The sequence below is a fragment of the Colletotrichum jinshuiense genome, chromosome 4 (genome assembly GCF_051148585.1).
Source record: "Colletotrichum jinshuiense chromosome 4, complete sequence".
NCBI lineage: Eukaryota > Fungi > Ascomycota > Sordariomycetes > Glomerellales > Glomerellaceae > Colletotrichum > Colletotrichum jinshuiense.
Window position 1 is genome coordinate 1,778,147 of NC_139311.1, and position 22,180 is coordinate 1,800,326.

The window sequence follows — 22,180 nt, forward strand, 5'->3', positions numbered from 1 at the left end:
TCTCTCATTCTCGCCGAATACCAATTCGAATGTCCGTTGTTTTGCGCATCCCTTGCTTGGCTCTTTTGGGACAGAAAACCCAGGCCAGCCGAGCCATGGACTTGGCACGGAGCCCGGCGAGGGTACAGTATTGTTATGTCCCCTCCCTTCCTTGCGGTCTGTTCTGCCAAAGATGTCGAGAAATTGGCGATAGAAGTGGCGACTAGCGGAACTGGCACAACCCCCAACCCTCCCAAAGGGCAAACCATCTATCGAAAATCCGAGGCTGCGATGGAAGCGAGATGGGCAATCGGCTGTTTCCTTTGTATACTCCGCCGTCAACTGTCTTGTAAGCCCCTGTGCCTGTCAATTAACTCGCCGTGGCCGATGGCTGGGGTAGGCTCTGGTTCAGCAGTATGTAGCGATTCGATATTGACTTGTGTCCATGGGTGCACACTGCCCTTTCTTTCTTGCATCCACTCGCTTCCCTGTATTGTTTGTCCTCCCTCTCTTGGATCAAATCAAAGTCCCATGAAGGAGAGAATCCGGCATACTTAAGCGGGAGCCTTGCCGTAGGATCGAGACGTGACACCAGAACGACCTTGAACAACGGCAGCCTTGGTCCTTTTTGCAGAATCAGATACACAACTGGGAAGTGGAGCACTGGCCTTCTTGAATAAAAACCAGGCGACGACAGGCAGAGGAAGCACGCGACATCGCATACCTACGGCAATAGGCAGCCGTCCACCCCCCCCTCAATCACCTGCCTCGACCCAAAAGGTGCTGCAGGAGCCGTGGAAACGCACCTTGAAGAAACGACAGCCCCGTTTTCGTTTCGCTTTCGAATCTTCAGGGACGTGGTCGCTGTTGCTGCCCCAGAATTCCTGGAGATCACACACGGAACCCGGCCGGAATAAGGTCGGAGGTACACATCCAGTACATACCGCCGCCCCCTGACCCTGATCATCTACGCCCTGGTTGGGAGCAGAATCCCAAGCGACGCAACGCGACACGGCCAGCAGGACAGCATTGCACGCACGCACGCCCATCCCGGGGAAATCCGGGGTTCTGGGAGTTGGCGGCGACCTGTCGAGCCTCACGCTGCGGTTCGCCCGGTCTGCGTCGACTTTGACCGTCAGGCAGGCAAACGACAGACGGGTTTGCTCAAGGCGAGGAAACAAGACAAACAGCTGCGGCTGGCTGCTCGTCATCAGGCGCCTCTCCTACAAGGCGATCCACCCGGCTGCTGCAGAGTTGTGGTCCCCTGCCCACCACCCCCTTGCCCGAACCACTCGCCCTTGATCCCGGTGTACTCCTCCACAACCAGTGCTGCTGCTCAGTGCCGTTGCCGTCCCCTCGAGCTTCTTGGTGCGTCACGCAACGACGACCAGCAGGCGGCGAGCGAGCGAAGCGAAGAGTTCGGAACCACTGACTTTGCCTGGTCGTTCATTACACCACCTGCGGAATCCCCCGAGGGGCGATACGACGCAAACCACGGGTGCGAGCAATCACACACACACTCACACACACTCACACACTCACACCAACACACCACAGCGTTGTCTAGCAGCACCAACAAGCACCAGCAGCCGCCCCTTGTCACCAGGCCAGCTCGTTGGTTTAGCGAAGCAACAGGTCTCATCAAAGACAGCCGTGTCCGTTTGCTCAAGGAGGGAAGACACTGCAAACCATCTTACCTTAGCTGTACCTCCTCCACTGGGAGATCTGTGTGCTCTCTCTTGGCTCCATCAAATCAACCAGCGTCACCCCGAACAAGCAGACCCCCGTCAGACGCTAAAAGGACGGCAGCAACCCCCCTCCTCCCCCGGCAGACGGGGCTTTTTGTCCTTGACTTGTCTCGTCCTAGCGCCTCCCGTCCGTGGCCTCCCTCGATTGGACTCGCCGCCCATTGTTCAGCCCAGATTTCCAACAGACAGACGTCCAGACCCGACCCTCGGACCGCCGCCAACGGTGCTGTACCGTGGTAGACGAAGTGGTCCGCCACTCCTGTCTGATCTTGCAGAATAACACCCATCCGCCTACCTCTGCGGACAAAACAAAACACAGGCTGCGATCTGGTTGACGAGCTGTGATTTTGTGCTCAAACCCTGTGCCGCTGCGCTGCACACACTTGCCGTCTCGTCTCCCCACGACGCAGACCGCCGTCATTCTTGTCGCCCTGGACCTGACCCGATTTCTACTCCGCTTCGTGTCTTGAATCTCTCCTGCAGCTAGCTCTACACGTACATTACCTACATACAAGTACGAGGCGGCAGGCACCTACAGCAGCGACGGCGACAGCTACAGCTACGGGCGCCGTGTCTCCTGTGCCTGACCTTGCTCCCATTCGGTCTGGTCTGGCCCTTGGTCCCGTCTGTCTCTCGTGCTCCGCAGTGGCCCACACTCCCGGCCCCGCGCGCTGGCTGCATCGCTCGCACCTGCATTCTCGCATCGACAAAATAACACGCCCAGCGCATCTGCTTGCCTGTGTACTCAGTACCTCTGGGACGGATAAGCGTCGGCGCACTACGACGGCATCAGATACACGTTTCTACCTTGGCGACTGGCTCTCCGTCTTCGTCGCTTTCCCGCCTGCCAGCAAACTGCACAAACGAAACACCCCTGACCCCCGTCTGGCCGTGGTCTTTGATCATCGGAACAAGTCAATCAGAGGGCGTTCAGTCAGCCTACCTCACGTTGTGTCCCCCGCAACGTGGAAAGTCGCCTTTTTTATTATTTATTTTTATTTTTTATTCTTTCGGCTTGTCGACACGGCGAGAATTAGCAATAGCGCAGCAGGGCCATCGGCGCCATCCTCAGAGCTTAGGGTGTCTTTTCTGTCTCTCTTCGGTTTCGGTACTTGACGACGTCCCTTTGAGCATTGAATCCGGCTACTTTTGACTTTGTCGGTTCTGCCCTACCTTGCCCACGGTAACCTAAAGTACCTTGCCTTGGGTTTGGTACAATTGCAACATCAACGTCTCTCCCTGTCGTGCCTGTGGCCAGCCGTCGGAGACCAATCGCAAATCGCCATTCCAGTCCAAGAGAACCAAAAAAAAAAAAAAAAAAAAAGGGCTCCCAAGGCTCGCTGCACCCATCCTACATTCCCTGGGTCTTTTAATTATCTGTAACCACGCCTCGTTGCAGTTTGCTCTCTCTCGCTCTCTCACTCACACACGTACTCTCTCTCTCTCTCTTTCTCTCTCGCTCTCGTCCTCCATCCTCTAGCTTCCATCCTCGATTCGTTCTCTTTCCTGCCTGGACCGTCTCCTTGCTCCACTGGACCTCGCCTTGTGACATAGATATTTGCATAGGAAGACGAGACCGGTCGATATTTGAGAGCACCACGTCCATACACTAGTAATTACACACACAACGCACACACTCACACACACTGGCCGAGGTACCTACGACAGACGGACAAGACAAGACAAGACGCACACACACACGCGACAGACCGCATACACCTTTCGTCCCGACACTTTTGGACGTTTCGAACCCCGGGGACTTTGTACATGCTCCATCGACGCATTTAATACCTTGGACCGTTTTCAAGGACCACGCTCGACCACTCCACCGAATCCCCTCTAGCTTTGACTGAGCTCGCAGCTGCATCCAAGAGTCATCACTGTTCCGGTCAGTCAGTTTACGGACCATCTCCACAGAGCTTGATTGGACTTTGAACCTCGCCCGCCCCCCCACTGTCGATACCCTTTTGCGCCCAGTTGAGCCGTGGAGTACCTCACCTCGCCAAGGTACCTCAGCTCCCCGAACGCACGCATAAACTGTCCATTCAGAGCTGCAAACGAACATTAGCTTTTTAGTCCATTTGGTTTTGGCCAAGCCGCACTTCACATCATTCGGGAGACGAACGCTCTCGCCCGCCCGCCGCACACAAAGCAAAGACACATTTGCCCTTTTCGCACTGGAAAGCGGCCGATCTTTCGTCACTAGCTGGCCATAACCCGAGAGACAGACCAAAGACACATACACGCAACTTTTCTCGCTCTCTCGCTCTCTCTCTCTCCCACGCACACACACACACACACACACACACACCTACCCACCTACACACATACACGCACAGAAAAGAAGAGGGGAAAGGAAAAAGAAAGAGGCAAGAGAAGGCAATCATATACACAGCTGGGAATTAATTCCTAGCAAAAAAGAATACAAACAAAAAAAAGAGGGATACAATTTGGTAAGTCCAGGTGCAGGTCTTTTTTATTTTGCATCGTCCAATGACGGGACAAACTGCCACCCCTTGTCTGCTTATTCCGATCTTCCCATCTCTCCTGTCCCTCACCTCCCTCTTCCTGCCCTTCTCCACTGTCACAGTCCTGGTGGCCTGCACGCCCAGAACAGGGTACCACGATACCGTGCAGCAGCGAGTGCCTTCTCTCTCCCCCCCATCCCTCGCATCAGTCCCCCTTCCCGTCCAGTGTCCCGCTTGGCTCCATCATTCAGGTTAACGGCCCCCGTCGCGCGCCCCCCCAAAAAACAAGCAGCACCACAGCACCCATATCCAGTCCCATTGCACACCACCCCTGGTCCCATCCTGGAGAGCACTGGACACATCCAAGACAAGAAGCTCCATGTCAGCTCTCCCCTTCAAACCCCCCTCCTCCCTCCACCTCGGCCCCGTCCCAGCTGCGAGTGGATGCCCCCCAGCTGCAGCGGCATGCCCTCCAAACCTCCCAAGGGCGTCCTCCTCGACGTCGGATCGTGCAAAAAATAAAAAAAATCTCCTACAAAGTTATTAGCTGCCCGCTCCCGTCCTGTCTTTTGCCCCAGCTGTCAGCGGGCGCTCCATCATCAATCAACCTAATCAGCCTTACCGCAACACTCGAACTGTGTACATACATACCTCTCTTGCGTTTCTCCATCGTTGTTCATCCTCATCTACGTCCTCATTCCTATCCCTCTCCTCCCGTTATTGCTCCCACATGCCTTAGCCCCCCCGAAACCCACTCACTTGTTTCTTTCTACATAATCGTCCTCCACCCTCATCCCTCATTTATTTCGTCGCCTCCTCCCTCTCGACCCCAACACCCAACCCTGCTCCGCGCTAGAATTCCCGCCCGCCCCCAGTCTGCCTGGTTTTGCTGACGCCCGCCGTTCTCCCTTCGTTATTAGCCCGCGCCATAGAGAATTCCTGGAGAAAGTCACCGTCGCGGAACGAAAAAAAAAGTTTACATCTACGTCGTATATAATTCACGAACGGACAACTCAAAACAGCAAGCACCCCCCCGGTTTGAACGTGCAACCACACGAGAACCCATCATAGACGGCAACCACCCAACCTCTCTGACTGCCGCTTCGCTTCGCTACCATCGACCCATCGCACTCTCTGTGTGTGTGATAAGACAGACGGACAGACAGACAGCCTGCATCCGCACCCACCACCGCAATCGCGATTGCCTTGCACTCAACCCCCGAAAACTCTCGCTCCTCCCCGCTTCTTCCGACACTCGACCGCATCTCTGCGACCGGCTCTCCTGCACAGAGGCCGCCCACGAACATGACCACCACCGTAAGTCACTCCCGTTTACTCCACGTGAGGTCCGGTGGGGGGATGAGCGCCGGGTTGCGAAGATGCGAGCGCGCGACCGTGGGTGTCAAGACGGTGCCTCACTAGCGCCATCATGGCCCATGGCTCGAGTCGCCAGTTCGGCGCTCGGAACTTCGCCTAGACCTGGCAAACAGCTCAAAAAAGCTTGCTTCGCGCCTTCTTTCCTTCCATCTCGTCACCGTTCACTCATGGCTACCACATCGCTAACCTGCCACGTTCTCCAGGCCCGGCCAGCAGGGCGGTACGGAAGCTTTGCAATGGCAAATGGCCGAGACGAAAAGCCAGCCCCAGGTGTCGCCCCGGGCTTCGGCGGCTCCAACCTCTACTCACAAAACATTTGGAACACGACCTATGCGGGCACAGGGAAGAGAGACACCAGAGGTACGTCTGCGAGGGTTCCGCCCCCCGGATCGATGGAAGTGGGATGGAAGGCTGACATTCAAACTCCCAGGCACCGAGGATGCCTTCGCCAGCCAGCCGTCGGGCTCCGGCGCCCTCGCCGCGAACTCGGAGGCAGACACTTGGACTCAGAACCCCTGGAACCAGGACACCCAGGCTCGATCAGCCTCCGGCAGCACCTCGCCGAACCGCACCCGCGACAGCCTGCACAGCACCACATCCTTCTTTGAGACGTCGGCCGTCGGGCAGGGCCGAAGCCTCATGAACGGCCGGCCCAAATCATACCTGGAAGACGACAAGGAGAACACCAGCTTCGGCCCCAGCTACAACAGCCCGTACGACGGGACCTATGCTAGGCACGAGAAGCGCGGCTCCAAAGACACCGCGTACCTGAGCCTTGGTGTGGTTGGCGCTCCCTCGAGAGACAGCAGCATTCCTCCCTCACGCCAGTCGGATGATTCGCACCACTCGCCCCCTGCCTTCCGAGACAGCTTTGGATATGGCCACACTCCGAGCAATTCAATTGCCTCGTCCCGCCCGGCCATCCCCGGCCACTCTTCCTCCTTCCCCACGCAGACCACCAACAACAGGGCCTTCATGGCGAACGGCAGGCAGATGGACGAGTCAGACCTGGCCTCCCAGTTCAAAAACTCCCTCGCCTTGGACGAGGGGTCCGGCCTCGCCCAGACCCTTGCGGGTGCACAGAACTTCCAGTTCAACCCCGTGTCTCAGCCCTGGAGAGGAGATGTCAACGGCGGCATCGCCATCCCCGGCGATGTCTACGCCGATGCCATGGCCCAGTACCTCCCGCACAAGCGCGGTTCCACCGATCGCATCCCCGCCGCCGCTGGTCAGTACCGGGTCGTCGCCAGCCCAAAGACGTTCACGCCTCAGTCGTCCGACCCGTGGACCCAGCGGTCATCGTCCCGCGACCTGAGAATGGCTGCGGACGGCGACCGCCGGACCCCCGTGCCGCCTTTCATCCAAGCGCAAGCCCCCGCCTTCTATCCGGGGCCCTACTACAGCCCCAACTTCGCCGGCCAGTACCCCCCTCAGATGTTCGACCCCTACGGAAGGCCCTCGATCCCTCTGCCCGGCTACGGCATGCACATGGCGCCGTACTCCATTCCCGGAGTGATGCCAATCCGGCCCGGCAAGGACCAGGACCCGGGCAAGGGCGTCCGGAGCATGCTCCTGGAGGAGTTCAGATCGAGCTCCAAGTCGAACAAGCGGTACGAGCTGAAGGACATCTACAGCCACGTCGTCGAGTTCAGCGGCGACCAGCACGGATCGAGGTTCATCCAGCAGAAGCTCGAGACGGCGAACAGCGATGAGAAGGACCAGGTCTTCCGCGAGATCGAACCCAACGCCATCCAGCTGATGAAGGATGTCTTTGGCAACTACGTGATCCAGAAGTTTTTCGAGCACGGCAACCAGGTCCAGAAGAAGGTGCTGGCGTCGCAGATGAAGGGCAAGGTCGTCGACCTGTCGATGCAGATGTACGCCTGCAGGGTTGTTCAAAAGGTAGGTTGCGTTTCCCCGCCAGAAATGGTCGTCGCCCGCTAACGTTTTAGGCCCTGGAACACGTGCTTGTTGAGCAACAGGCCGAGCTTGTCAAGGAGCTGGAGCCCGAGATCCTCAAGGTCGTCAAGGACCAGAACGGCAACCACGTTGTGCAGAAGATCATCGAACTCGTCCCCCGCCAGTACATTGACTTCATCATGGACTCGTTCCGCGGCCAGGTCAGCCAGCTGGCAGCGCACATGTACGCCTGCCGGGTCATCCAGCGCATGTTGGAGTACGGCACGGAGCAGGACAAGGAGACCATCCTCGCCGAGCTCCACAACTCCACCCAAGTCCTCATCACCGATCAGTACGGCAACTACGTGGTGCAGCACATCATCGAGCACGGCCAACCCGAGGACCGGTCGAGGATCATCCAGCTCGTCATCGCGCAGCTCGTCACACTGTCCAAGCACAAGTTCGCGTCCAACGTCGTGGAGAAGTGCATTCAGTACGGCAGCGCGGAAGAGCGCAAGGGAATCCGGGAGCAGATCATCTCTCAGGGCAGCGACGGCACCAGCTCGCTCCAGTTGATGATGAAGGACCAGTACGGCAACTACGTCATCCAGAAGCTACTGAACCAGCTCGAGGGCGGCGAGCGGGATGCCTTTGTCGAAGAGATGAGGCCCCAGTTCAACACCCTCCGAAAGACGAGCACCAGCCGTCAGCTCGCCGCCATCGACCGGCTCATCTACGCGACGCAGACGCCCCCCTCCAAGTCCGGGGGATCTCAGGCCGATACCAGCTCGGCAGCGCCAACGCCGGTCCTGACGATGGAGCCGAACACCCCCCAGAGCAGCAGCCCCCCCAGCACAAATGCCAGCGCCGTCGGCGAAGTCGCAGACGACGACAACAAGTCGGGCGCTCCCGGGGGTGTCAGCCTCAAACTGCAGGTTGAGGACGCCTAAGCACGATAACTGTACACGACCTTACTTTGAGATGACGGCGTCTACGGTTGATTCGAGGTACTACGAACATGCATCATGACACGACACGGATTCGGCGATCCTTGCCGTGGGTTTTCATATGCCAGACTTACGTTTTGCATACAATCAGGACATCTACACCTAATTTCTGTTTACATTTACTGCTCTGGATATGCAAAAAAACACACAAATCACATACATGACTGGCATGGTCATAACGGTAGAAAAATTGCTTGGACAAATATTAGGGGGGGGGTTCCTATAAAAAGATTGAGTGTGGTCACGGTTGGTTTTCGTCGCTCTGGTCTTTGGTCCTCTGGTCTGTTCTTCTCATTCCGTCTATTTCCTCTCGGATAAAGAGTCCGAGAGCGATTCGGAGGGGGTGGTTCGCACGGGAAACGGTTAAGACAAAAATTCGGAGAACCGGTGATAGGGGGACCGAAAGATTTATCATGGGAGGGGTTTCCGGTTTCACTAGGGGTATTCGGGAACAGGGCAGGTCATTATGGCGAGGTTGATTTTTGCCTTCTTTGTATTTTATTGGATTTATTGTGTCTATGCGATACCAGTCTTGGTCTGATTGTTGGTAGACCTGTCAATAGACGTGAGAGTATGGAATGCTTGACTTGAGATGACTGTTCCAGACGTGGAATGCCGAAAGTGAATCGAAAGAGACCCGATGAGGGGTTCGTCATGTCCCTGGTCCGCACGTGGAATTCGAGGGATAGGAGAGCATGCAGCCAGTCGAGTGAACGATTCCGGCCATGGCAATAAAGGGGAGTTGGAGGAGAGAGACAGGGGCTTGGTGGGGATTGTAGGGGGGGGAATCCGTCGTCGGGTCCATCCGTAAAGTGAGGTTGCCGATTTTCGGGGATATTCGTGATTAGGTAATAACCATCTGGCTGCCAAGGGGTGTGGTCCCTCCCACGAAGGAATGACATCACGCCCCCCCGACGTTAAGCGAACGGTTCCTGAAGTTAATTGAGCCTCGGACCCGGTCCCCGTGCCCCCACATGTCACTAGCATCGTGGGAAATTAGCGGCGCGCACCCGCCAGAGAGAGAGCGCCGCACGTTTCGACATCTTCCTCCCGAATCCGCAACAACCAAACCTCGAAATTTTTGCCTTTCCCCCCAAACACGAAACGAGCCGAATGAAACGAGCGCCATGCAGCCCGCACGATTGACGTTCCTGTACCCGCACCTGTTCCGGGCGGCGCGCCTCGCCGAGACCGGCGCCGCAGGCGCCTCGAGGTCGTGCCGCGGGCGACGGGCGGCCGCCGACGTCGGGAGACGGGGGTACGCGGCGTTCGCGCCCACGCCGGGGGCGCAGCGGTCCGGGTTCGCGCCCAGGCACGGCAAGGGCGTCGAGCCGGTGACGAGGGACGACGGGACGACGGCCAGGGAGCGGGCGCCGGCGCCCGAGGCGGCTGAGGCGAGCGCCGGCGAGGCTGCGGTGGGGGCGTCAAAGGGGAAGAACGACGACGGGGTGAACCCGCAAGCTACGAACCCGAAGGCGACGGCGGCGGCGACGACGACGAAAAATACAACACCAGGCGAGGAGCAGCAGGACCAGGCGGGCGAGACGGACGACGGCAAGGCGGCGAAGCAGGAGGCGCGGGACCAGGCGAAGAAGGAGGGCCCGCTCGAGGCGATCCTGCACATGGGCGCGCCCGAGGAGGTGGCCAAGCAGCACCCGCACATGTCGCCGACGCCGTACGTGCACCACTTTGACAGCTACTCGCTCGTCAAGCAGCTCGAGGGCGGCGGCTACTCCAAGGAGCAGGCCATCACGCTCATGAAGGCGATCCGGGCCATCCTGGCGCAGAACCTGGACGTGGCGCAGGAGAGCCTCGTGAGCAAGAGCGACGTCGAGAATGTGGGTTTATTTCTTTCCTCTTACTCCTCCTCCTCCCCCTATCTTTTGGTGTTCCCCGTGAACCCACCTTCATTTGGGGAGGGAGGGGGATGTTTCCCTTGAGAAAGGGGTAAAAAAATTTTCAGCAGCGTCTACAAACCCGGAAACGGGCAGAAACGAAAATAGGCTAATGGATGAGACGAGGTGCAGGAGACGTACCTCTTCAGGGCCGCCTGCTCGGAGCTGGGCACCGAGGTCAAGAACAACCAGAAGCTGGCGGACGAGGAGATGCGGCAGCAGAGGACGCTGCTGCAGCACGAGGTCGACATCCTGACGCAGAGCCTCAGCCAGGAGCTGCTGACGCTCAACGACAACGTGCGGGGCATGTTCAACGACCGCAAGATGGCGGTGAGGGAGGAGCAGAAGGCCGGTGACAGCGTGGTAAGTCGGGTCGTCCCCTATTGAGAGTGCATAGGGTGGGACACCTAAGTGGTGTCTCCCCTCTCCCTAAAATATTTTTGAAACGGTTTGTTCTGACAAAACTACTCCGCCGCACAGATCCAGCAGATCAACTACAAGATCAGCCTGCACCTCAGCAGCGACGCAAAGTCGGAGATCGAGGGCCTGCGCTGGGTGCTGATACGCCGCTCCGTCATCGGCATCCTGTTCATGGCGGTGCTGACGCTGGGCACGCTGCGGTACGGCACGTACGTGAGCCACTCGAAGCAGGCCGAGGCGGACCGGATCCAGAAGCAGGCCGAGATGCTCAAGATGGCCGACGGGAAGCGCGACCACAGCTCCGCGCCCGACGCCGCCGAGATCCTGGCCGCGAACTGAGCGCTGTCACTGCGGGTGGGGACCCGGGGTGGAGAGGATGGGACGGTGGGACGGAGCACGGGTGTTCCAGAAAATTATACGGGGCCGGGCCGGACCGGGCCGGAACAGACCACACGGTAGAGAAAACTGGGTGAGGGATAGAAAAGGTTTGTCATATGTGGCTGGTATGATACCCATAGACGTACAGGACCTGGGAACCGGTATATAGAACGCATGCCATTTGTACTATTCGTGATTTTTCTCTGCTTTTTTTGTATTTGGTGAGGGCCGGTTGTTTGCATAATCGAACCTCCTGGGCCGCCCGTTGCCCAAAGTACTCATCGCTAACAATTCTAGTATAGATGTTTAATCTCTCGTTTTCGACCAAGAGCCTCTCACAGTGAAGCAGAAAAAGAGAGAAATCGTCATCTGAGGATTTTCCCTCGTGCCAGTGCCCAATCAGATTTGCGGTCTAAAGCAAGGGCATAGCCCAACCAGCGATCCTCAGACAAGGGCTTGTGTACGACGACACCACAGATTCTCTATTGGTTGAAGCGGCTGTATTTGTCGAAGCTGTCGGAGATAGATCCACATGCATTGCTGTAAACAGCACACCAGTTGACCCTTGCAGGGGTAGGCCTAATATCTTGCCTATTTGCATTAAGTCAATATGGCCTCGCTTAGATAAATGCATCTTTAGCTGACCGAGACAGTGGCCACATTTGCTCCTTTTACCCCCTCAGTACTACGAATATACTCAATTCCGTTGATAGCCACACACCTGCTAGCTGACACCCTGCTGCTAGCTGACACCCTGTTGTCGTTCACGCCTGCCCACGGCATAGCACGCGCGGACGCAGGGAGTTGAGGAAAGTGTGGCGCGGAACGCGCAGAACGCTTCTGACCAATAAGAATATTATTTATGGGGCCTATATATCGACATGATTCTGGCTACCTATATAGCACATCTCTTCGATCCTCACAAGATAATTAGCAGATATATAGACATGATCGGCTTTTCTGAGATGGCTTTAGGAATGCTTTCCTTGGTCAATGACGGCCGGGTCTTGGTGGACAAAACCTTTACCTCTCGCAGATACACCACCCACCAGGGCTACTTTCGCACCACTTACACGCCATGGCCGGGGCCAATGTTTCCACCACTACCTTCAAGTGCAACGAGCCTGGATGCAAGTCGAAACCATTCCCTCTCAAGTCCAACCTCACCAGACACACCAAGCACAAGCATGGCCCACAGGTTACAGTGATATGTGGGAAAGAGGTTCCAAATCATCTTTCTAACAAAAAACGCCATGAGAGAAGATGCGGTGATTGCAAGAGGCTCAGGGCTCAACAGAACGGTTTTGGTCTTCGCGAAGAGTATCAAAACCAATACCCTGGAGGCCACGGAATCTTCCCCAGCTATGTTGAGAACGTCAACATGGAGCACGATCACACTCCCTGGGAGGACCTACAGCATCGACCATTGAACCATTCTGGGTGCACTCTGCAGTTGGACTTAGGTTTCCAAAACATCACTGAGAACCCAGACGTTATAGACGAGTATAATCAAGCAATCGTTAATGACGACATCTTAAACGATTACTGGTTCTATTTACAGTATGGTCAGAAGTGAGTGTAACCTGCCTTTAAGATTAGGAGTTCTTTGCTAACAAGTCAGAGATAACAATCCAAGTGGGATCTAAAAGAATGAGTAAATGGTGCTGGGAGTCATTGGGATAACGGAACTATTGATGAATTTAAACGAGCAAGGAACGGTCTTTAGATCAACGACAGAGAAAATACGCATATCTCAATGGCACAATTTGACATTTGATTCGGTACTTTAGTCTCACATGACAAGATCGATGTTGCAAACAACGGCGGTAAGGAACACAAACCCGATCTGGGCACTATCTTCAACCCATGAACATGCCAACTCCCGACCCCAGTTGACGCGACCCCAAAGTGGCTGATATTTTAGTGTGATTGTTGGTATCACAGGATACCCGTACGGGTGGTAAATCAGACGTAACGAAAAAGAGCAAAACTGGTACTGTATTGGTTGTTGTAGATGTAGAAGGAAGAAAAAGAGAGGCAGCCAGCGGAAACAGCAGTTGTGAAGTTATCGCCGTTGGCGGCCCGGAGGTAGAATCTCCGGGCCCGACTGCTGCCGCTTCCCGCGGCCTGACCGCCTGCCCGTATTCTGGCTGGGCAATCCAACAGTGATATCTTAATGCCAGTAGATAGCAGAATTCTCATCATCAAGATGTCTTGCTGATCACGTGTCTGGCTTTACAACAATTTTAGTGCATATGATACTATATTGCGATAGTCAGTCTCGTCCTTGAGCGGACAACCCTTTCCGTCCATCCTCCCATATCCCTACCGACCCTTCTGTTTCTCTACCTCATTCCCTTACATAACTAACATGGACCGGGAAACAATCTTCTAACTCGCAGGCTATGTTCTTCAATGCAAGTTTCCTATATTCTACAGCCTATATAGTGATCCTAAGACGCATCTTTCAATACAAAATATATTGCCTCCAACGTGGATGTATCATGAAGCTTTCCAGGGTCCATCTACCGAATGAGGGGGGCTACGAGAGAATGAGCCCAAATGCGATGAGAAGCCTGGACATGTCTTACGTTAGTACCTCAGATGTCTCCAGCTATGTTATTATTCGTTGGAGTTATCTTGTAGCTTCGGATAAGATGGTCGGCAATGAGTCTTTTGGCGCGTCATGGCCTGCAAGGTATGATTCCGGGCAATGTCAAAGGTTGCTGCCGCAGCCAACAGAAAATACTAGACTAGAAGTTGCAAAAACCTAGGGCGAGATTATAGGGTAAGATGCGTTCGGGGTTGCCTTGCATCAGCATCCGAGAGTTTTGAAGTCGGAAGGGCCAAAGAGCCTCTCTCACCTGTAACATTTGTTACTCGTCATCTTTTGACGACCCCGGTCCCGCTATGCCTCCTCCTCCTTCTTCTCCTCCTCCTCACATTTCTTTTTTCTCTCGAATCATCTTTCTCTATTTTGTTTCCTACAAATATGGCCACGCACAAATCATCGACGCCCTCACCAAGGAGTGACCCTTGTGGACTCGTAGTCATCTTGTCTTGCTTCATCCAAGTGATGAGAGAAACGATCTTTTCCCTCGGATAAGTCCCCAATCTTGGTTCCCAATGCCTCATACCGCACCGTCTCAATCAGCTTTCCCCTGTGGGAGACCTGGCTGCATGTCGAAACCCTTCCCCACGAGGGCCAACCGCGATCGGCACATCGCGCAGAAACACTCCCCACATGTTGCCATGTTCTGTGGAAAGGAACTAAAATTGCACATGTCGAACAATAAACGCCACATAGACACGTGCCTTCGATGCCAATGCGAGATTCGACGGCGGCTGGAAACCGTTCCTGATTCGGACTCCCTCGAGAAAAGGGCCAACGATCTTGTCCACGCTTTCCTGAAGGATTGCCAGAAGACTCAACAGAGATATTATCTCAGCAGTGGTATACCTCTCAACGTCGAAGGCCTTGACTTCTGCGACGACAGCCGCCGATACAAGTACGGGGAAACGAGTCTGGGCATGTCCGAAACCCCAGGCACTGAGAACATGAGAGAGCCCACCATTCCCACCATCCATTTCTCGCACGATAGCCATGGGAATACCAACCTTTCTGATGCTGGTTTCGAGCACCAGGCGACTGTGTCGCTGCAAGACTTCGTCGTTGTCTACGCCGAACCTGGTAGTTTCGACTCCAACGGTACCGAGTTGAGCGACCTCGGCTGTCAGGGGATCGCGAGCGGGGGCATAGGCGCCTCGAACGAAAATTTCGGATACTCCCCATCGATACCGTTCTTTGACGAGGCCATTTGGACCCAACAAGATTCCCAGTGAGCTTTATACACACACCGAATCGTGCGCTATTTTGTCTAACTGGATCACAGCAATAGCATCAATAGCACTGTTGATGAACATGAGCGTGGGATTTGGGGGCATAGTGCATGGTAGAGAGACGATAGGGCGCAAAAAGCATTTGGACCGCTACAATTTACACGCTACCTTCTGCTACCCTTTCAATCGCCGCACCAAATTCTGTCATATTTTCTGTCTCGTATCCTAACTGCGCCTCCCCGCGCGCTTCTCGTCTTTTCGATCTCTGACTATTTTTCGGTACGTCGATCTCCCCCCTCTCCACAACGTTTTACTTATGGAAACGCCTTTGGTACTTGTTAGCTTGGTCTCGTTCCCAGATTTGACCCTGACACCTTTGACGAAACCGAGGGCTCCTGATCCTTGTGGGTATTCCATGCCCAACGTTTCTTTTGCGATTGCGTACATGCATCTACTAAGAGATCCTGGACAAACTGCAGCCCACAAGAAGGTCTCAGCCATACATGTGATGGCATACGTGTGATGGCGGATTGGACGTAATGCAAAGCACCCGTTGTAGCATTGGCCCAACTCTTTGAATGGATTGATGGCACAAATTCTCCGTACTGTGCGCCAGTCACGCTCCAATCAGGCGACCCCGAGTAGAACAGAGCCGGGGCTCTTGGTGCGGAGCATCTCACCAACCCCTCCATGGGCCTGTAACGGAAGGTGATTGAGGTCACAGAGTCTGCCCACGTCGTCTCATTGATGCAGGGACGAGTAAGATTCGGCGCCATCCCAAGGGCCGAGCCCAGTTAACCTTAAATCGCTCATTCCTCCCATCTTGCATGGGGATTGCCGCTATCGAGATCCGTCGCCGATCGGGTACCGGTATGTCGAGGGCTGGCAGACGCCAAACAGCCGCGCGGCCAGAAGCGCCTGACGCAATCTGGGAGGGTGAACGACGTAATATCGCCCGAGCGACATGGGCTGTCCAGACATGCCGCAAGGCCTCTAGCCATTCGATTAGTACAGGCTGGTATTTGCGAAAGGATGAGTCGCCGACAAGACAAGTTGAAAGCTGGCGAGTGCAAACAAACAACGGTGGTCCTCGTCGATTGAATTCGCTTCGAGTTTGAGGACTCGGTTCGTCAAGAACTGTCGGTCTGATCCATATTGTCAGCGTGTTGTAGACCACTGGAGGAAACAAGGGAGAGAAGTTCTCGTCTCAACAGAATCAGGCTAACATATAGCCTTCATCAGGATATGGATATCTTCAATTGGCGACGTAAAGGTTGCAAGGCCATCTTCGGAGCAATATTCGTCGGGTAAAAGTGATCAAACGGATCGAAGGGCTTGGAATAAGGACAACTTGCGATTGCTTCAAGAGACAGAGCCTCTCTTCCTAAAGTTTGAAGTGAAGACGAGAGCCTCGGTGAGAGCTGTCTCGGAATCGCGTAAATCTGAGAGGGAGGCATATTGTCGACGAGCATCAAGCGCAGTTGAGGTCGAGGGCTGGAATCACAGTGTTCAGGATTGTAAAGAGGGCGACGGAAGAAAGGCAACCAAGTCGGGCGACGCGAGTGAGACAGTCAGTGGGTGGGAGGGAGGTAGGCGCCATGTTTGGGTAGGGCAGGCGACCGTTAAGAGCCTCAATGGGGCGCGGAAACCAATGGCCTGCCTCGACCCCCCTCCCGTATGGGCTTCCAAATGGTTGTGAAAGGGAACCTGCAGAGTGACTAGGGTCAAGAAGAGGAGAGAGAACGTTTCCTTCCCTCCGTCTTGGGGAATCGCGTCATACAGGCTTGGACTCGGCCGGTTGGTGATCAGCGACGACGACGCATTACAGGGCAACAGTCAATGCCTGCAGTATTGTTGCACTTTCATATCAATGGCCGCGGGTAGAACGCGAGGGCAGGGCGCAAGGCGACAGGGGGGGATGCGGACTGAAGGTGGTGGTGGGAGGTGGGAGCATAGACGGTCAGTTTTGGGCCAGCGAGAGGGGTGTCTGATTTCCCGTCGCTATTCGGTCGCGCCCTGGACGGGCCGTCCAATTGGTCTGAGCATACCCTGTTGCATGGCATACCTGGAGGAGAAGGAAGAAGTTCCTTGTGGAGATGCATGGCTGGCTCTGCGAGCCGGTCCTCTTTTAGTGGGTGGGCGTATATGTTTTATCAATCCAGCTGATGATCTGTCCATCAGCAACTCTCTCACCGACTCCCGACCACCCGAATTCGGTGGAAGACATGACTACGAACACTCCGTACGCACTCGGCGACTACTCTACTGCCTTGCCACTTCGGTCAGCGCAGGAGGGGGTTTGCCAGGATACACCCCTGCACATTCGGACGGCGGTGCAAATTATGTATCGAGCAGAGCCTGATTGACACCGGTCAAGAAGGCAAGCGTCTGCCCGGGCAGCCAGGGGATGGAGGCGATGGGCACCGCTTGGAAACCACAGTATCTGCATCGATTTTACTCGAGAGTCTTTTTTCTTCTTCTCATGCTTATACTTGGACAGACACCCGAAGTACGGCAAGACGGGACGGGACGTGACAAGCGGCTGCTCGCGCGCTGCTTAATCAGGGCAAGTTGGCAACGTGAACGGACGCAGCCTGGCTTGCAGATTTGCAGCCGCACTTTTGGTGCCCAAGTACTCGCACACTCTCTCAAAGCTCACGTTATGGAAACAAAGACCAAGCATCAAACCCCCAGGGTTTATCATCCTCTTGCGAGTCGTAACCCAATACCCTTGTGTTACGGGGCACGCTCAAGGGAGAATGCCATGTGTGAGCATGGGGAATACAGCATGGAGGAGAGAGAGCCCGCCATCCACAATATCTGGGGTCTTTTCCTCTCCGTTCATTGGAAAGTCAGGCACGGGCAAGATGGTATCGTTGCATTGGCAACGATGCGCCGAGAAGAAGCGTGTGGACCGGCCGCAAATGAGCACACGATCTCGCACGGCACAAAGTGATCTTGGTTTCCATCGTTCGTTCGCGAAGCAAGCCTCCCTGTGCAACCACGATTTGCATCCAGAGCCCTGTTCCATCAACGTCTACCTACCAACCTGCGCAAATCAAGGCGTCGTCGCCCTCTCTGACCTGACCAGGTATGTCTCCATCAAGGAGTCATGGGGTAAGTCGAACCAAAAGAAGCAAAAGTAGCCAGCAAGACGTGACATGTGGCAGCACCAGGAGCAGAAAAAGAAATAAGAGTGCGCTGCCAGGTCACCATGTCTAAAGGCACTGAGTTGGCAAGGCTGGTGGTACTCTTCCTCCGGAATATGTGACGGGGAGTACCTGGCAGACCATTCCCGGGCCTACCCATAGCTAGCGCGTTTCTCTCCCCAGTCGATGCAGTCGGGTTAGAAGACCAACGCAGGTAGCTGGACCTATCGTACAGAGGCCGGAATTTCCTTTCTTTCCATTTGCCACACTTTCATGGTCCATTCCCGCCATTGAAAAAGGAGGGGGGGTGAGTAGGGAGGGACGGGGCGGATGGGACGAGCCGTAAGTGCGCTATACATTGCTTTCGTATGCGGGCGATGACAGAGCACTTGCCCAAGGGTGTTTGATGTTGGTACAAATACTGACTCCTAACGCGGTGGTAAATGGGTCATCCTAGCCGCCATCGGGCCACGGTATCATTTGACACCGGGGAATATCCTTGCTCCAACGCCTTGTCTAGGGCCCATCTCGAACAGTGTGTCCAGGTAGATCTGGCACAGCGTTCGCGAACGTGTACAATCAATTTCACCATGAAGAATAGATGCATAGAGGTATCATCTCAACGGCCTCGTGCGTTAGTTCTTCCCCTTCCACGCCCCACCCTCTGGAAGTGTCGCCCCAGGGGCTTTCATACACCTGCGTGCTGCCACCATGTAACCCGGACTGGTCCTATCATCAACTCGCCAGGTTGCTGAGCTGGCAAGAATACGTGCAGAGCTACTAGGAAAATGCGTAGAGCTAGCCGTATTCCGAACTAGCTGACGGTGCCCCTGTCCCAACCAACCGTGGCCAATGGCTTTTATGAGGCGGCGCGAGTCCCCTGGCTGCTTTCTATGTACCGAGGGATGGAGGGGCAAGAGTGTAATGGGTTCCATCTGATCAACGAAACCGCATATCGTGAGCAGAACCTGCCGGTACTGGCGCGTGACAGCGCACTTGACTCTGATTCAACGCGCCGAAAGAGGAACGGGGACGCGGATGGGAGGAAAAGACTCCGCAATCGGTCCTTCCCGCGTCTCGCACGGTTTTGGTTGTCAGAAATGCGCGAACAAGGGCCGCACAGCTCGACGGCAGCTTGTAAGCTGCTCGCGTACAGGATTCCAGGTCAGCGATCCCCGCGGCTTTCCCATTGGACGCGTAGACTAACACCCAGCCCAGGCTCAGTTTTGAAGAAGCAGCGTCGTTTTCCTATTGAATCTTCAATCGGTCGCCGGGCTAGGGGATCTCGGGTCTGAAAGATGCCCATCCCATCACACACTCCAGTCCGACCCTTAAGGGCCGCGGAAAGGAAACTCAACAGGCCCAAGAAAACTAGATAGCACGGCTCCATGGTTTTCAATGATTGCGGATGCTGACCTGGATCTTTCGACCGGCGCTCGTATGCTTTCTCCGTGACTATGGCGGGGCACGCCCGGGAGGTGCTTCGCAAAAAGAAGGAGAGCAGACAGGAGAGGAGAGGAGAGGAGAGAGCGGCCGGCCAAGAACAAGCAGCATCTTGTCATTTCTTACAGATGCCTTCGATTCCTTTCCCTATGAGGGCACTTGGCTATTTCTGGGAACTGCTTGTGAATGAGATGCATAGAGGTACCAGGGTGGGCGCAACGTCTGAAGACTCACCCCCCTTTTGAAAAGCAATGCAGCATGACCTCTTGAGAGTGGCAACACTACAAGGGGGGTTGCTTTTCACGATGATTTCTCAGGAGTTTCGCTCACCGGCGCTTGCCCGTCTCCCCCCGTCTTTCTTCTCCTCCGTCCTTTCTCCTCCAAGGCCTCACACCCAGATGCCTAGTAGAGCCCGATTATAAAAAGGGCCAGCTAGCCTGACGGGTCGCCTCCAAACGACCTCCTGGATTCCGTACTTATCGCCATGCAAATTTTAGTTTGCGCGTCTATTCAAGATCACGGCAGCGTCTTTTCTCTCAACCCGATTTTCTGCACCCGCAAGACGAAGATGTCCTCCAACCCCTCGACTGGCGTTCTCACATGCCCGGAGCCCGGCTGCGAGAACCTGACGTTTTCGAACAAGGGCAACCTTGAACGACATGTCAAGTCCAAGCACGTCGCCCCTGAAATGGCGGAGATGCCCTGCGGGAAGCTGATCAAGAAAAACAACTACAACATCGAACGCCACATGAAGAGATGTGGCATGTGCAAGGCGATTCAACAAGGGGACCTGAACAGTTATGAAGCCGGTCATGTGTCTGGCGACCCATCCACTTTCGGGGTTACCAAAGCCTATTAGCTCCCTATCGAACGCTCTTGATAGCGTCCTTGACGGTGAGTAGACTCGGGGTCCCGTTTGCAAAGACATAGTCTTACACTTCTTGTACAGTTGACCCGCAGGGCCCGCTACCCGTTCAACCATTCTGCTGTGGAATGCTAGGCATAGGAAATGGGAGAAGCTTGGTAACATGGCTGGGTAGACGCTATCAAAGAATAGAGTATTTGAAACCAAACTATTTCATGCATAAGCTTCCCTGCTTTGAGTATCCACCGCGCGCTTGCTGTGTCTAGTGTACGCCAGAGAAGAACGACTGGAGAAGCGTTAGTACGATGGGTACGAGCTAGGCTGGTGATATTTCAGACTCCGGCCGTCGAAGCCGACCCCTGATCAAGCCTAGGACAATGTAGAGCATTAAGCCGGCCGATGCAAATATAACGAATGCTTGTGGAGGAAAACATTTAGGGCTGGATTAGAATTAGGGTTAAGGAGTGCTGCGCGATCGATCTCCATTGCTTCCAGGCTTGGGCGGGCCGGCGCCGGTCTACCTTGCCTGGTGCAGACGAGACCGAGCTCAGCAGATGCCGGCCGTTATGGATTTTGGCCGCTCAACGTGTGACGCATGCAGCCGCAATGATCCCCTGAAAGCTTTGCATCCTGGTGCGCCGTGGCTTGCTGTGGAAGCAGGTAGAAGGCATAGGCACCTGATCCGGCAAGGAAATCTCATCAGAAGTGCAGAATTGCTTCTCTTTTTCAGGCCATGTATGCCAACTCGATATCGGATTGAGGACGCCCCCTGATGAAAGGGACGATCCAGGCGCCCAGGTCTTGCAGGATCCAGAACACGCGCAGACTGGACCTGTTGCCTTCCGGATCGGAACAGGGGACTGCCTCACTCTCCATGTATGAAAGTGGAACGCAAGGCAGCATAGCTTACCAGAGTACGTGGCTTGGCCGCAAATCAATTAAAACAGCTTTGGACTTACCCAAGCACGGCACTTTGGTTGGCCTGACGCGATACCTTGGAGGCGTCTGCCCATGGTGTGAAGCCAGCAAGCGAGAGTACATCCTGCACAATGACGGGGCGATGGGCGAACAATCTCAACTCGCACAGGGTCGTTTATGTCGGCAATCGGTTGGGTAGGTAATCTGGGGGCTGTGGGTATATTGGGTCAGCCTCATCCTCCCAACAGGCTTCTACCCCGTCACCACGAACCCACCTCGTGCTAAGAGCACCAGAGCGAGATCAAGTGCGTATCTACCGGGCCCTGGTGGTATACCGGCGTTTTTGGTATCAACGCGATCTCTTCTCAAGGTGTGGGGTGCTCTAAGTTCGGTGTGTTGTGGGATTTCGATCGGTTACGATCAGAGGTACAGAGAGCATCGAAAGGTAGCGGCGGGAATTCCGCACCTATCAGGGTGACATCCTCTACATCGCCTACCGATGAGGAAGGTTTTAGAGAGGTATATCCAGATACGTGATGGGCATTAGGCGGTCAAGCCGTGAGAGTGAGGGTTGTTGCCTCGTGTCTGGCTCTGTTTCTCGAGCCCCGGTCCTAGTCTAGAACCCACAAAACCACGGTGGGAGCTCCTCCAATTTCACCATGTACGGATACGTAGCATGAATGGCCTCCAACATCCATATTCTCCAAGCTTGGTGGACTCTGCGAGGGACAGATTTGCGTCCTTGCCGGGGGTTAGAATGCCTGCATCCTCCTCCTCCTCCTCCTCCTCCTCCT

The 22,180-nt window shown here is 55.2% G+C and overlaps 4 protein-coding genes across 4 annotated transcripts; all 4 read left to right on the forward strand.

The window, feature by feature from the left end:
- Window positions 1-5,500: 5,500 nt before the first annotated feature.
- EsH8_IV_000452 (armadillo-type protein) lies at window positions 5,501-8,421 on the forward strand (the record flags this gene model as incomplete). The annotated part of the gene is made up of 4 exons (XM_083265342.1): window positions 5,501-5,512; window positions 5,776-5,932; window positions 6,003-7,474; window positions 7,525-8,421. 4 exons carry the CDS (start codon window positions 5,501-5,503, stop codon window positions 8,419-8,421), a joined length of 2,538 nt encoding a protein of 845 aa, XP_083124237.1.
- Window positions 8,422-9,605: 1,184 nt separating this feature from the next.
- Window positions 9,606-11,132, forward strand: EsH8_IV_000453 (CCDC90 family protein; the record flags this gene model as incomplete). Its single annotated transcript, XM_083265343.1, has 3 exons — window positions 9,606-10,316; window positions 10,506-10,736; window positions 10,854-11,132. The coding sequence occupies 3 exons, from the start codon at window positions 9,606-9,608 to the stop codon at window positions 11,130-11,132; spliced, it is 1,221 nt and encodes a 406-aa protein (XP_083124238.1).
- Window positions 11,133-14,453: 3,321 nt separating this feature from the next.
- EsH8_IV_000454 (uncharacterized protein) lies at window positions 14,454-15,014 on the forward strand (the record flags this gene model as incomplete). The annotated part of the gene is made up of 1 exon (XM_083265344.1): window positions 14,454-15,014. The coding sequence occupies one exon, from the start codon at window positions 14,454-14,456 to the stop codon at window positions 15,012-15,014; it is 561 nt and encodes a 186-aa protein (XP_083124239.1).
- Window positions 15,015-20,087: 5,073 nt separating this feature from the next.
- EsH8_IV_000455 (uncharacterized protein) lies at window positions 20,088-20,462 on the forward strand (the record flags this gene model as incomplete). The annotated part of the gene is made up of 1 exon (XM_083265345.1): window positions 20,088-20,462. One exon carries the CDS (start codon window positions 20,088-20,090, stop codon window positions 20,460-20,462), a length of 375 nt encoding a protein of 124 aa, XP_083124240.1.
- Window positions 20,463-22,180: the final 1,718 nt, after the last annotated feature.